Below are 16,087 nucleotides of genomic sequence, written 5' to 3'. Positions count from 1 at the left end.
CTATAACTATCACTGATCTGTCGCAGGAGATGGCTGTTAACCAACCGACTAGAAGAATATATTTGACATAAACAGTACCTCCTCACAAAATTTGTTCGGTGTCTGCCACGCAATAATAAACCAAATACTTATAAATTGGAAACTATCCCTTTCCTTTTCCATGAGTCAAAAGCAATGAGATTTTTCTAAGTTAATTGTCAAGCACTGCCTCTGGTGATTGGCAGTACATTATAAATCAAGCTGCCGAAAGCCATTCTCTTTGCCATTGGGAAGAGAGCTGAAATGCGTAATGTTATCCACTTATCTTCCCTAAATTCCAAAAAGGTTCTGTACCGATCAAGGGCTCACTTACAAATATATCTATTTTAACAGTGTTGTTTCTGGTTATCTGTTAGAGAGGCCATATGTTCAATGTGCATTCTTTTAGGAAAACAATCCTTTTCACAGAATTAAAATTATATTAAAAATGCATTATTCTATATCACTGGAAAAATGAATTCACATGGTATGTGTATGTAATAATCATGAAAGGCAGACAAAAGGCATCTCTGCTGAGGAAACGACTGAAAAGAAATATAATAAATATTCACAGTTGTGAGACTTTGAATTTTCTTCTTTCCACATTTACGTGTTTTCTATTTTAATCAGAGAATTTATTACTGTCATAAATTTGTGAAAATGCTAAAATGTACTTTAGAATGCATTTTAATTTCATTAATCTCATTGTTTTTCAATATGTTACAATGTAAAAGTTTTAACATCATAGTTGAAAAGAAAATATTTGAAATGGTGAACGTTCCAAACAAAATTATTTTAATTCACATTAATTGTTAAATAAATTTTAATATATTTGCTCTAATAGAAAACAAACATCAAAATCTATAATTAAGAAACTACTCTTAAAATGATTTTAACTGTTATGCTCTGTAAATTAAAATATTATTTAAGGATATCAGAAGGAGTTACTACATTTGATTGTATGTCAAATTCAGTTATGAAAATATCTGCTGACAAGAGGCATGAGATATATATTTATAATGAAAGCTGTTTATTTGAGAAAATTAGTCATGGAGTTCTTATACATTTACCGATTTCATATTATGACATGTTATTCCATCTTCTGCTTAAAAATGAAGAAAAAGAAGTTTTGATAAAACTGAACCAAGAGGGGTAGGCAGTACTGGATCACGAGACATTAGTACATCATGCAGGCTAATAATCTGGCTCTCATAAATATTTGAGCTTCTGTCACAGACTGGAGGAAGGATGGTAGGTAACTAAGAAAATGTTCAGTTTACTGTCCTCCAAAGCACTGCCACTGCAGTAACCGCCACTTGCATATGACACTCAGCACAGTGGAATTGTGTGGGACTATTAACAATTATATTTTAGAAGTATACTTAATAACATGGAAATATATTCGAATTATGTCACTAAGTGAGGAAAACTTAAGATACTGGAAGATAGACACACCCTCCAAGTGAGGAACCATCACCTCTGTCATAATTTAATTAGTGCCAATTGCAAACAACTATTTTCTGATTTTTTTACGTTGCCAATGTCTTTCGCTTGTTACTTTTTAACAATATTTTTTTCTGATATCTTTTGTCATACTTCAGTGTTTGCTTTTATCTAATTAAATCTCCCAATCTTTTTTCTTTTTTTTTCTAGTTAAACAATGATTTTATTTCTTGAGTACATAGACGAACATATACAACCAACGCAGAGGCTGTGGATGACTCGTATTTCCAATTGGGGAGGAAGACTCATATGGTCTTGTAATATCAACCCATGGGTCTTGTAATATAGGGCCCACCTGTGAATATGGCTTTCGATCAAAATCAAAATTATACCACCTAAGAAGTCTGGATGCCGTAGGTGGCCAGAAAAAAAAAAAAAATCAAAATTAGCATCCTTACCTTTCCTGTTTCTATCAAGCTGTTTTTGAACAGTAATAGCTTTCTTAACTTAATGGTAGAGATCCTCAGGAAGATCAGGAGCAAGTCCTTTTAGGACTTAAGAATTCTCAAGATTTTATTACCTGTCACAAAACGTACTTGTGCCACACCACATGAGTCTCTCAGCATCACACTGATTTGTGAGGGAGTCAGCCCCTTCGTGGCCAGTAAGTAGGTCTGCTCCTTCACGTCACCAGATGTCAACTTCAGGCATGTGGGCATAGCCAACAGGGACAGGTCCTTCCCGAAAGCATGCATGCACTCCAGGATGGTGCAAACAGGCAGCAAAAAAAGAGCGATCTTTTCTTTTTTGATTCTGGTCTTTTTGTAAGATTTCAAAATGCTTCCCTGCTGCCAATATTGTTAAAATATTATGTTTTCATATGATTTTTAATAGTTTATATCTATTTCTTTAACATATGTAGGATGTATTTTTGTATACGCAATAAGGAAAAGGCTGCTATCACTATTAAAGTTCAGAACATGCCAACCCAAAATATATCACTTTGGTATGTGGATTATTTTGAACTGAAAGCATTAAGATCCAGCACACTCTGGAAATGCTCTTAAATCCTCCTTAACTGCCTAAAAGAAAGTATAAATTTCCCCATTTGTAGGAACCATCTATACTTATAAAGGAGATTTCTATTAGAAAGAGTACTTTTATCAGAAAGAAAGCTACAACCAGCGAAAATATTTCTTCACCTGGGAGACTTACCTGTATGACAGGGCAATCTTTCTTTACCATGTTTCTTCCTCTCACCTTCCTATTTAGTACTTGAGGCACCTCCAGCCCTAAACCCTGGTCCCTTTCTTTAGCTCAGGATAGTATGGAGTTGATCCCGGAACAACGCGGGGAACGGAGAGTGGGCAGTTAGAAGTGCCAGCTCCCATGCAACAGAAAATCTACATATAACTTTTGACACATTTGTAGAGATGAAGGACTACTCACCCCAAGCTGCACCTGTGTGGTATGTGGATGATTATGAGGTAAAGGCAAGCAACTCCATGGCTAAGAGAAACTTCTGCCTCCCCCTTAACTATCTAGAGGAATATGAATTAGGGGCCTTACATATAATAAAAGATTATCAGAGATCACTCTTTTTGGCCTATCTATATGGAAGGGCAAATGAAGCTTCAAAAGACCAATTAATACTCCTGCAGAAAGATGGACAAAATTTGGATCTTTTGATACTTCTAATCAATCTTTTGTGCGCACAATTAGAAAAAGCCAACTATCAAATTAGGCAGAATGAATGAAAAGTATATTTAATTGGTCTCGCAAAGCTTCAAAAAGAGGATTTAGATGAATGAATCATCTAAATGATGATGTCATTTAGGTGGCAAGCCAATTCTTTGAGGTATCAAAAACAGTTGTCCTTATTATAAAAGGAGGAAGGTCATTTAGAACTCGACTTGTCAAGGATATGAACTGTAAATGCCTCCAAAAAAGAAATTTGGATCTAGTTGTTCTTTTTTTTTAAACTACTATGTTTTTCTCAGGGGTAAAAGGTCTCTGGGTATGTCTGTCTGTATGTGCCTATAGATGTACACTGTAAATGTGAGATAATTTTCTACCTCTCTGGTCAGTATTGTCAAAATTAATTTAATAAATTAAAATTATTTTATTCAAAGAAAGGTGCTTGTAAGAATTGGATGTTCTAAAATTCTCAGAAATATAGACACTAACTCAATTGCTTTTCAAGTTCACATGAACTAAAATTAATCTTTAGTAAATAAAAGTGAGTTTAAGTTTGATGGCTTAAGTACAACAGACATGTCTTTAGATATTATTGATATTATATATTAATATATGTTATTGATATTAAATTATTGATCTTAAATATAATTTTTATTTTATCCAGGTTTACAAAAATAAATCCATATTAATAATTGACTTTGACGTCCACAAGATGTTTCTAAAGGTTATAAAACGACTTCATAAATATGCCCAGCTAAAGGATGCTAATTGCTTACTTTTTAGTTTTCAATGGAAATTGATATTTTAAGGGTTCGAATCTCAATATATGTAGGAATATGTGTGTTCCAGAAGGGCTTCTGAAAGACCTCAAAAAGATTTATTTTCTCTCCTTACAATAGAGAAATTTTAAACTAATCAGGCTTGTATATTATGTTAGCTTGCATGAGAAACACTGTAAAATAAGTGATGAAAAACTACGAGGTTACATTGTACGGGTAAACAATGGCTGCAAATTAAATGAACAGCTGGGGCTATGTATGGGAAGCCCAAGTTGGACTCTTGGTTCTTTATGGCTCCCTAGCAAATTCCATATTTTATGTTTTTATGTTCCTCCATGCATCATAATGCATTTAAGCAGGACTTAAACTACATGAAGGAACTTATAAGCTGACCTTATCGAAACGCAAGATCTTACACTATTGCCACGTTTTGACGGTCACTTCAAGAAAATGCCAAATTGGTAACTGCTTCTTTTCACAGCAAGCTCCCAAAAGAGAAAGACTTTGACATCAGCTGCCACCTGGAGATTTGGTTTATTGGAGAGAACATCAAATAAAAGACATGCTCCAACCTCATTGGAAGATACTTTATCAGGTGCCCTAACTGTGAATGGAAATCTACCTCATCTCTGAAACTCACCTTCACCTACTATGGACATCAAAGAATCAAGAGTGAGACTCTGCTGACATCAGAGGAAGACATCTATCCCATGACTTCAACAAGGCCTATATACCTAAATTCTAATGTTGAACTCAGAAGTCATTTTGTTTGATTGTCTTTACCTGTTTGCTACTGATAAGTCATAATAATAGTTATACTTGTTCTTTGGGTTTTTCTATATAGTCCAACTGTTTATGATTACTGAAGATTATAAGATAACTTTATATGCTCTTTAAATGGCTTATATGTTATACTAGATACAAAATACAGAAAAACAAGACAGATGGCAAAACTCAAATCATGATAGTTCACAGGACAGAAATGATTCAGAATGTTTTTTGTAATAAACACCTATAAGACCTGACTGCCTTCCATTTACCTGACCTTTCTCTCCTCTTGAGAAAATCTGGCCTCAACTCACATCCCATGGTTACAGTATTACCCCATCCCCAATGGTCCACTGTTTCAACAAGACAACGTCAATACTTAAGACTTCCTAGGAATGAGCCTTCTGAGCGTTGAGACCACACTATCCAACCAAAAGTTTGGTCATCCATGCGTCTTTCGGATTGATTTATGACTAAAAGAGGGAAATTGTGGACAAAAAGAGGACACTGAAATAAATCTAACAGAAAGTAACCTCACAAGGTGATCTGATCAAAAATTCCTACCTGGCCAGGTCATGGTGGGTAGTCAAGCCTCAGACGTTTATCTTCTTTAGTAAAAGGTTTATGTTTGCCTTAAGCAAGCCTGTCCTTTGTTTCTGTGCATCTAAGTTAACACACCTTTGAAATGCCTCTTTCTAAGACCCCTTGAAAGAGTAACCACCCTCAAAAGAGAGCACATAATCTTGTTAAGTATCTTATAATCTAATCCCTGTCTTGCTTTCTCCTATCTTCATATACCATTTGTTATGTATAAAAGAGAGTGCAAAATTGTCATTCTGGGAGCATGTGAGGAGATACTGCTTTCCAGCACTGTCATCAGTTTGGCTCAAATAAACTGTTATAAAAATCCCCTACAGGTGTGGACATTTCTTACATTGGTGTGTTACAGATATTCATCTGATTCTTATATGCATTTGTGGTCAAGGACCCTAAATGACAGAAGCAAGGAGCTGCAATGCTGCTTCAAATGTACTGAGGCCAATTTTGTCGCGCAGCGTTATTAGTTGCCTTTTGATGGATATCCGTGGTTTCAATCATTAGAGGCAGGCTGAAGCCGACGGCAAATCATAACAGACTAGATATATCAGAATTTAGCTTTTAGTTAAAATTATTAAATTAGCCTTCTTAAAAGTTACCTGCACTGGAATGAAATTAGGTCCTGGGGCCGATAGGTCTGCCTATAAAGAGAGTTTCAGAAGGTATACTCTGCTTAAGACAACAGAAGAATTTAGCCTGTTAAACATGAATGTATAGCTCTGTTCTTTTTTCCTGCTCTTAAGATACTATCACTAACCTCTCTTTCTGTTCGAGACTACCTAGCCATAGTCATGTAGACCCAGAAAGGATGCCACCAGGAGCTGAATGAATCAGATTGCTGAAGCAGGCATAAAACTGCTTCCACAATCAACACAGCCCATGACCCTGAAGCCCTTACTCAGAATTACTCACGAATTTTACTCTATAAAACCCCTTGTCTATAAACCACTGAGGAGTTTGGGTTTTTCCAGCACACGCTGCCCATCCTCCATTCTGTAGCACTACACCATAGATGCCACTTGCTTTCATTGTACTCTGGTGTCAGTGTAATCGGTTAGCTGTAACACCCAGTGGACAAGCTCTTCACACTAGGTTACGAGGTGATAACTACAGGGACCTCACTTCCAGATGGAATATTATAATGAAAACAAGTCTTAGACTTCATTCCGAGGTCATTGTATCATTTGTATAAATATTTCATTATTGGGCCCCCCAAAAATCATATAACCTGTTTAGTGAGCTTGATGAAGCCTTAATTCTCTGGGCTTAAGGTGCTTCAACAGCACCCTACAGACATCAGAGGCAGGGATAATGTGTTCCACCTTTGGGGCAGGTCTGAGCTAACTCTCAAGTCAGAGTCAGGTAACGAAATCTTCCCATTACAACATTAGACACGGTTTAGCTTGCCAAGCATGGGGAGAGAATCCAAAGTGTATAAACTGCTAGGCTGGCTAGATTTTTTTCACCCCATTTATGCAGAGGCAAGAGTACTCCTAAAACATTTTAAGCCAATCCACATAAATTAAAACTCATTTCAACAATGACAAATCATTTTTAACCTCGTTATGCTAATTAACAAAGACGCTAAGATATATATAAGATAACGTTGGCTGGAGCCATAACCTAGCCCTTCTAGAATACGGCTTCTGAATTGAGGATTTCAAATGTTAACCTCCACATCCTGAGTGTATTTTCCCCAATTAAGGTTCTTCAATGTCAAGTAACCATTTCTGAGATAAGATTAAACTAACTCAGACACATTATACCACATTTATCTATGTGGAAGCATTTTAAAGTAAATGTTAAAATAATTTAATCAGACATTCACTTTTTTCATGGATATTCCATTTTATATTTCCTAGTCTGACTTAAGGCAACACCAGTATTTCTGTCAGTACAGAAGATAAGACTATCATGAGCCTTTAAGAAGGACATCTGGTTAAGGCCTGGGGTCCACTAGAGGAAGCCATGTCTTCTTCTCTCTTATGAATAACACCCTCCGCTTAATATAGTCCAATTCTCAATAGGAGGTAGGATATTGGGGGATATAAACCACTTTGAGTGTGGTTTATCAAAATATCTAAGCAAAAAACCTCTCCACCGTGTTCACCCTCCCAGGAGGGAAAGTTATCATTCATCTTCCCAAACCCAGCACTCTTAGACTATATTCCCATAGGGCTCCTCTCCAGAATCTATATTTTACCATCCCCTTGACCTTAATCAGTAACAAAGGCCTTTATAATTCTACCATTGCATTGTTCCTGGCCCAGGTTTAGAAACTCTTAGTTCCCTGCCTCTGGGCAGATCTGTCTATTGCATCTTACAAAAAAGCAGGAAAGAAAGAGTAGAAAAAAGAATCTCTGGCCCTGAGCTTTCTTTTGCATCTGTGTATGCCTGCTGGCTTCTGAATCCCTGAAGCAGTGAAAGGTAAATAAGCCTCTGGTCTATTTTCCCTTTGTTTTCTGAACTGGGACTTCGCTCCCAAGGAGATTTTCTTCTCAGATTAGATTTGGAGAGGTCTTTTTTCTTTGCTTAGCTCATTTGAACTGATGATTTGCATCTACAAAGGGGACTGGGAAACACTGAATGGCTACTACTTCCACAAAAGACACCGTGGAGGCACTGCTTTTCTATAATCTCACCTTCACTTTGAGAGAAAGACCTCCAAAGTGAATGGAAACCCAAAAGCAAAACATTCAATGCCAAGTTTTTTTTAATATTGTCTCTGGAAAATGGTTTCTACGGTCAAACAGATCATAAGTCGCCAGCCTTAAAACTAGTACTCTACCCCCAGAAAAAAAAATCCAGAGAATTTCAACAAAATAAACAAATAAAAACACAGGATAAAAAAACAGATTAGCCTAGTATTGCAAGCAAAAATAACCCAGGATTACAAACAAAAGAAGAGCAAGATAGCAAAGGCTCCCGTGAAAAATATCACACGACCCCACCTTCAACCAAGTTTTCATAAAGCATGCGATTTTTTAAATAAAATACATGCGGTTTATTCTTAGTGAGGTAAAGCATTGCTTTCTTTTATTAAACCAGAATAGACGTTCACAAGAGATATAACTAAACATACAGCAGCTGAAATAAAATAGATAAAATAAAGAGATGATAAAGATGAAAGGAAAGCAGGCATTACCAAAGAAATCAGGGAAAATGGAACAGAAGCAAAACCAAAGTTATAACACACACACACACACACACACACACACACACGCACCCCAAAAGAAAACATAATGGATTGTGAGATATCACCATAAGTAGGGGAGGAGGCTGTGAGCAGAGAGCAAGGCTCAGACATACCTTGGAAATAGTTTTAAATTCCAAACACAAAGGCAGCAGGGATTCAGCCTGCAGCTTTCTGTTGAAGAATTTATGAGATTCCTTAGCCCCTTCATCTAGCACCTAATAATAGAACCACCTTTACCTGAAAACTTTCCTACTTCCCTCACCCACCACCATCAAACACATTATAAAAAGAAGAGCTTTAGGCTTCAAGAAATGACAGAGTTCTGAGGAAATCAGAAAGTATTAGCTTTGATTTCATCAGACCGACAATAGTAATAGAAATGTAAGTTACAGTTATATTAAATAAGAAGCTTGATGGAATCCAATATGCTGGGCTGGTCATTAACTTTCTCAAATAATGAGAAAGGGTTGGCTAAAGAATGTTTAACCTTCTGGTGATACCCATTAGAAAAAGAATAAAAAGAAAGGAACAGAGGAAAGAAGGAAAGGAAGAAGGGAGGGAGTGAGGGAGGGAGGGAGGAAAGGAGAAAAGAGAGAAACTAGAGACAAAAGATTTTTTTGACCAAACTTTAGCAAAGCTCTTCTAAGCCCTCTACTCAACTACATCTGTTGACCTTGGACTTCTATGTCCATATCTGCAGTGCCCAATTTTAGCAAGAACCCTGTTTGGTCAGTTTAGTAAAGAATTACCCTGCCTCTTAGTAATTTTCCATCCACCTACCCTCTCAACCCCACTCACCCTGCTTCTTGGCTATAAATCCACATTTTTTCTTGTGTTTAGAGCTGAGCTCAATCTCTCTTTTCTACTGCAAAATCCCATTGCCACAATTCTTTTACCTATTGGGAAAGTCCCGAATAAAATCTGTCTTAGTGTCTTTAACAAGTGTTAAGTTAATTAAATAAAGAGGCCATTAAATTGAGGTGGTTTTAATGCCTGAGTAGCCAGGGTAAGCAAACCAAAACCAAAACCTAAAATGCCTCAAGGTTAAAAAATCAAAACCTAAGGACAATCAATCACAGCCAACTAGGCTTTTCCAAAAAAGGCAAACACTTAATCGATGGCCAATCAGATAATCTCCTTTCTTTACTGCACATCTTCTCCACAAATGTCTTTGCCAGTGGAGTGCTCCTAACCACTTTGGTTTTGGTGCTGCCTGATTCTAATCGATTTTTGTTCAAATCAACTTTTAAAAATTTAATGTCTTAGTTTATCTCCGAACACAAGTATCGTGAATAATTTTTTCTTTAACATTAGGTAGATAAAATGTTTCCAATTGAATATGTGAACTGAACATGTTGGGGAGGAAGAATTTTCCTCCATCCCTCAAAGGTTCTTTCAGCTAGTCTAATAATCAAATCGACATGAGATAGATTAAGAACAGAAAAACAAATTTAATTTCATATGTACGGGAACCCCACATACAAAAGGGATTTGAAGACAGAAAGGTAAAATAAAGCACATATGCCATCTTTAGCCAAGGAATGAGATAGGAGCCTGGGGCCTCAAAAGAGAGGAGGATAATTCACAGGATGATAAAAAGAGCACAGATGTTCAGTAATTAGATGTTTGCCCTGCCATACAGATAGGTCGTAAAGATTTATTTCTGGTAATAGCTCTTATTATGGGCAAGGTTGGCAATTTAAATTCTTTAAGGGAGAGGTACAAGTTTATCTTAAGTCAGCAGGGTGTTGATTGCCTTTAATCCCCATGCCAAAATGGCACATCCTGAGGAGGACTATTCTGAACCCCTTCAAATACACGTCTGCCTCTACTCATCCAGAAACTTCACTGAAGAGAATACAGTCATGTGCCCTTTAGCAACAGGGACACATCCTGAGAAATGTATTGTTAGGCAATTTCATCATTGTGTGAACACCAGAGAGTGCACTGACACAAACCAAGATGGTTTAGCCTACTACACGGCCAAATTATATGGTATATGATCATTACATATGTGGTCCTCCAAAACATCGCTATGTGACCCATGACTATGGTAAAGCAGTATGAGTCATAAACCCAGATGGCAAAGAGAACAGGAGAGTGCCTCATTCTCACCCAGGTCTTCATCCGCCCTGGCAACCCCTCCATACATATAACTATTTTTATTAGTTTCTTGCATGTCTTTTTAGTGTTCCTTAATGTGATGATTTTTTTATATTCCTCAACTTATGCATGTCTGTATCTAGGATAAATTCATGTAAGTACACGTTTCAGGTCAGAGAATAAATGCATCTGTAATTTTGATAGATATTACTAAATTGCCAAAAGCAGGATTCTAACGTTTTGCAATCACATCAACAATGTATGAAAGTGACTATTTCCTGACAGCTTTGCCAGCAGAACATACTGTAAAACTTTTAACGTCTGCTAATCTCAGAAGTCGAAAATGGTATATTCAGTTTTAATTTGCATTTATCTAACTATAAATGAGATTTAACATCTTTTAATAAATATTTTCACATTTATATTTCCTTTCTGTGAAATGACTTTTCATGTCCTTTGTCCTTTCTACTTAAGCCTTTTTTTTTCTCATCGACTTGTGTGTAGGACGACATTGAGAGATCTATACTTCTAACAAAGAGTTTGGAAACTAAATAATATTATTTGGCATAAAGAAGACATATGGGGTACAAAGGTGGAAGTGTCCCAAAGGCCTCATTTTCCACAATAGATCAATAAATAATACTTAAAACTCTGAATTAAGAAATAGCATTATAGCAGTTATTTTAAAAAGTAGAAATACGAGTAGAATGGCTTCCTCAAAAAAGTGGAGATATGGGCAGAGCAGAAATAAGGTAGAAGATGACCATTTTTTATTAAAAGATTTAAAAACTATTTGAATTATAAAAATATATATATTTAAAGATTAATGTTTGCACCTTCGGTTTTTGTAGATACAAAATTCCCTTCCTTTGTTTACTGATAGTTATTGAGAAGGAAGACTTTGTGCTATCAGAAAATCTCAGATCTCTTAAGTGTTTTCTTCTCATAGGGTTACAAAATGCAGGTCGATAAAGAAATGTTCCTGGAGTGGGTGAAAGGGGGTTGGGAAAATGGATGGAGGTGGTCAAAGGGTATGAACCTCCAGTTACAGATGTGCAATATGATCTAATGTGCAATATGATGACTAGCTAACAACGCCGTGTTGTACTGAAAGCTGCTGAGAAAGTAAATCTCAGTTCTCAACACACACACACACACACACACACACACACAGAGTCATAACCATGTGAGGTGATAGATGTTAACTAACCTCATTGGGGTACTCATTTTGCAATATGCATACATATATATATATATATATATATATCAAATCATCGAGCTGTACACTTTAAACTTACAATGTCATAGGTCACTTACATCTCAATAAAACTAAAAGAAAAAAAGGAAGGTATCTGACAAATCTAAATATAAATACAGCATGAGGTCTCATTCTTCCACAGTTCTGAACACTTCATTCAACCCTTCCATGGACTTTTTTTTATCTTACTTCTAACTCTCTGTATTACTTTCTTAGAGCTGCTGTAACTAGTACTATGAACTGGGTAGTTTAAAACAGTAGCGATTTATTGTCTCACAGACAATGAAGCTAGAAGACCTAAATCAAGGTGTCAGCAAAGCCCTAGAGGAGGATGATTCCTCAACTCTTCCTAGTTTCTTGTAGTTGCCGGCAACCCTGAGCCTCTTTGGCTTGTAGATCCATCAATCTAGCCTCTGTCTTCATTATCACATGGTGTTCTGTGTGTCTTTCTGTGTCTAAATTTCCTCTCTTTATAAGGACACCAGTTATTGGTTGGGCCCATTCTAATCCAGTATGACTTCGTTTTACCTTGATTACATCTGCAAAGACCTTTATTTCCACATAAAATCACATTTACAGGTACTGGGCTCAGGATGTGAACTTCGGGGATGCAAGTGAAGCCACAACACACTTGTAGTTCATTGTGCTGTTTATTCTAATGTGTTTTTTTCTTCTCTTTCCCTCCAGACTTCACCTTAGCCCCGCTTCTCTGAAGCCGAACTAGGCTTCTCTCAGTAATAAAACTGCTTCAGGAAACACCCCTTCTAAATATGCTCCAATCCAAACCTGTCTGTCCCAGGAAAATTGTACACTCCGTTGGGCTAACCCAGTTCCTTCGAGTGGGAACCCACAATACTTGGTAGTTGCCTATTGGATTTAACATGCAAATGATACAATAATCCTGGGGGGAAGGGGCAGGGGGGAGGGGACAGAAAACAGAATAATGCTGTTACAAAACGCACAGAGTGTGAAGTCAGAAAATCTGAGTTACATTTCTGATACAGATACTTAAAAAACAGGACCAACCTAAGACTTCTAAATTCCAGTATCATGTCCTTTCTATCATCTCATGGTTAGAAGGCTCCACCTGCGATCCAAATCCAATTCCCACACCAAGGGGAGTCTTAGTTCACATCCAATGCAGTAACATCACTGAAATGGAAACCCCTTAGAAGAAGGAAGAGAAAAAGAAGAGGAAAAAGGAAATGGAACAGAAGAGAGGAGGAAATGGCAAAATACAGTGTCCACAAAATCTATCCTAACGACTGTTAAACACAGAGAAAAATCCCAAAGGCAAACTGTCTCCTTGGCACTTCCCTAAAGATGAATGGAAAGAAGACCTTGGCAGCTACCAGCATGTGCTTCGTGCTATTTCCGTCACTGGGTGAGTCATACATGCCGGGCAGCGAATTTCTCAGGCTTTCAAATTTAAATGGCAGTACATAGTGCAAGGCATTCATTTTAGTATGGCTGTTTTCTCCTGACGTTCATAAAAAGAATCCATTGTGTTATGATTAGGTCATGCTTGACCCACCTCAAGCATGTTTTCAAAGTGACAGAATATTTATGTCTCAAAGACGTCACAAGGTTCAAGAAGGTCTGATCAGCATACTTACAAAAGCCCTTGTAACCCTCAAAAAGCTAAAGTCGGATCCTCTTCCTCTCCCTCCTTCGTAAGCCGACTGTTATTGTTACTCCATCTGCACTTGGGTAATGACGCCCACCCTTCCATTCTAAACATAGAATGAGAGAGTCATTAATAGAGCCTAATGGCACCAAAAGAAAATCCTGCTTTTTTGTTGTCTTGCTTCAGAATAATTTCATTGTGCTTCACATGTGTTTTGAACAAAAATGTTAGACTAGCCTTTAAGCTGAATAGTAGTGGGAAAAATGCCATTTTTTCTCGACCTATCATAATTACTCAAAAAAATATATAAGTTTCAACTTCAAAAATTACATCTAAGATTGTTCATGCAAATGGACTATTTTGGGACAGAACAACTGCATGTGATGTTACCCCGACTCTTTGATGCCAAAATCAGCAAATCAGCGGACTGGGTACCCTGACTTGACCTAGTGCTTGTGCAGTCACAGTTTGGATTTGTGATTAACACATGAGAGTTAATTATTTCCCCGTAGATTTGTTGCTTTGAAGGGACCTCATGAAAGACTTTGGATGTGACAGAGAGACAGTCAGGTATCTCTCAGGGATTGTTAACAGAATAAGATTAACTAGGTGTTTTTCTCATTCAAATATCAAATTACAAATACTGAGATCTTTCTTGAAACAGCTAACAAAACTTAACATTAAGGAAAATTTAGGTTATATTTTAATATTGCTTTAGAAGAATTTTTTTCAATGAAAAGTGTAATCAAATAATGTGAGAAGTGACCTAAAGAGAAACCTATGTAGGGTCCTTTTCTTTTAAAGTAATCCTCTTTTCAAAAGGAAAATTGCTCTACACAAAACAGCTCCATACCAGAAGAATAACATTGTCCTTTGCTGTAATCAATAAAAAATATTTAAGTTCTCCAACCAAACAAGCTTTCCCAAAGATTGTTGCTGACAGTTTTGTTAAACAGTGATTACAAAAGAACTTAAAAATAAACAAAGGGAACTTCATTTAAAATAGTCAGGAAGACCTGAAAAGGGAGCTCTCACGCACTGCCACCACAGACCCCAAACAGGGGGACACACCACAGCAAGAGAAAAGAAGAATTTCTCCTTGCCCAGCGAAACACCTCAGTCATCACCTGAACCTCTTTAGCTAGTCGCCTTCAGATCTGGGATCTGGGATCCTGGTTAAAGCTCAGCCATTAAGAAAATGCCACACTCAGCCAATGAGAAGCCACTAACACCCGAAGTCTTAGAAACAGCCTGTCCTTCCAACTTCCTTTTTCCCTATTAAAGCAAGCCCCCCTCATCTGCTCTTTGGACTCACATAGTTTTCTTGCCCTGAATTGCAATTCCTCTGCTATTCCCAAATAAACCCATTTTGCTGGTTTTTGTTTTGTTTTTTTTTAAAAGGGGGGGGGACTGGCTCTTCTTTGTTGAGGTCAACATAACTCATTGGAATATAAAGTAAAAAGTTAAGTGAGATACTACTAATGCAAAAAGTGGAATATCGGGGGTGATTTTTTCCAGTATCAGGTGTTTTTCCTCCCTACACATCTCCATTTGATCAAAGCTCACCACTCAGCATTTAGTTTAAAAAGAAAAGGGGAATGGGGGAGGAGGTACCATGTCTGTTAGAAGACACCAGTTTCTTTATGCACATTAAAGGAATGAAGGAGTGGGGCATTGAAAGAGTTAAAAAAAAAAAAACAAAAAACAAGTTAGTCTGGAGTAGTCAGAAGGGGAAAGAGGTTGCTAATAGCGCACATGTCATCTTTAGGGAGCATATGTCATCTTGGGGAGCATAGTTCTGGAGCAGAAGACTCCCTTTGTATTAGACACCTGCCTGCCTGCTTCTGGGATATAGCTTCTCTCCATTCAACAGTCCCACTAGGCAAGTGTGTCCCTTATATTGATTGCTCCCATCAATCTGCCTCATTGACAACCTGTCATACTCAGTACCTGTTAACTAGTTTATGATTCTGCACCCAATTCGTGTGTGTGCGTGATAAGGGGACAGGGTGGTTGGATTCCCACACCATCAAGCAATTCTCTGACAACAGCTGGGTGTCCCACAAGTCAACTCCATTCTGACAATGCCTACCTGGAGATAGCACCAGTTCCCACAGGCTCAGTCCCATAAGACTGCCCCGACTTCATTCGCCGGTCACAAACAAGTCCAGCTGTCACCTGAACTTCTGATTGACCTCTTATAGATTAGAGATTCCCACAACCTCTTCCTTGGATTCAATTAATTTGCTAGTGGTTCACAGGACTCAGGAAACCAGTTTACTTACTAAATTACCAGTTTTATTATAAAACGATAGAACTCAAGGGATGCACAGGGCAAGGTATGGGGAAAAGGCACAGATTTTCCATGCCCTCTCTGAGCGCATCACTCGCCAAACACCACCACGTGCTCACCAACCCGAAAGTTTTCCCAACCCCATCCTTTAAGGCAACAGTCCCCATCCCGTTCAGCACCAGGGACCGATGCTCCTGAGAACCTAATGCCTGATCATCTGAGGTGGAGCTGAGGCGGTAACACTAGCTCTGGCTGCAAATGCAGATGAAGCTTTGCTCCTGGCCTGGGCTCACCTCCTGCTGTGTGG

General features: G+C 37.7%; 1 protein-coding gene across 1 annotated transcript in view; it reads right to left on the bottom strand.

The window, feature by feature from the left end:
- The window catches only part of CREB3L2 (cAMP responsive element binding protein 3 like 2), a 187,887-nt gene extending 178,685 nt beyond the window's left edge, over nucleotides 1-9,202 (bottom strand). The window contains exon 1 of the mRNA XM_036230849.1: nucleotides 8,613-9,202. Coding sequence (XP_036086742.1) covers nucleotides 8,613-8,707 — 95 coding nt within the window. The 5' untranslated portion in view covers nucleotides 8,708-9,202. The remainder of the gene's footprint in view (nucleotides 1-8,612) is intronic.
- Nucleotides 9,203-16,087: the final 6,885 nt, after the last annotated feature.

This window comes from Rousettus aegyptiacus, unplaced genomic scaffold (assembly GCF_014176215.1).
Source record: "Rousettus aegyptiacus isolate mRouAeg1 unplaced genomic scaffold, mRouAeg1.p scaffold_m13_p_13, whole genome shotgun sequence".
Lineage (NCBI taxonomy): Eukaryota > Metazoa > Chordata > Mammalia > Chiroptera > Pteropodidae > Rousettus > Rousettus aegyptiacus.
This window is presented reverse-complemented; position numbering and strand designations above follow the sequence as displayed.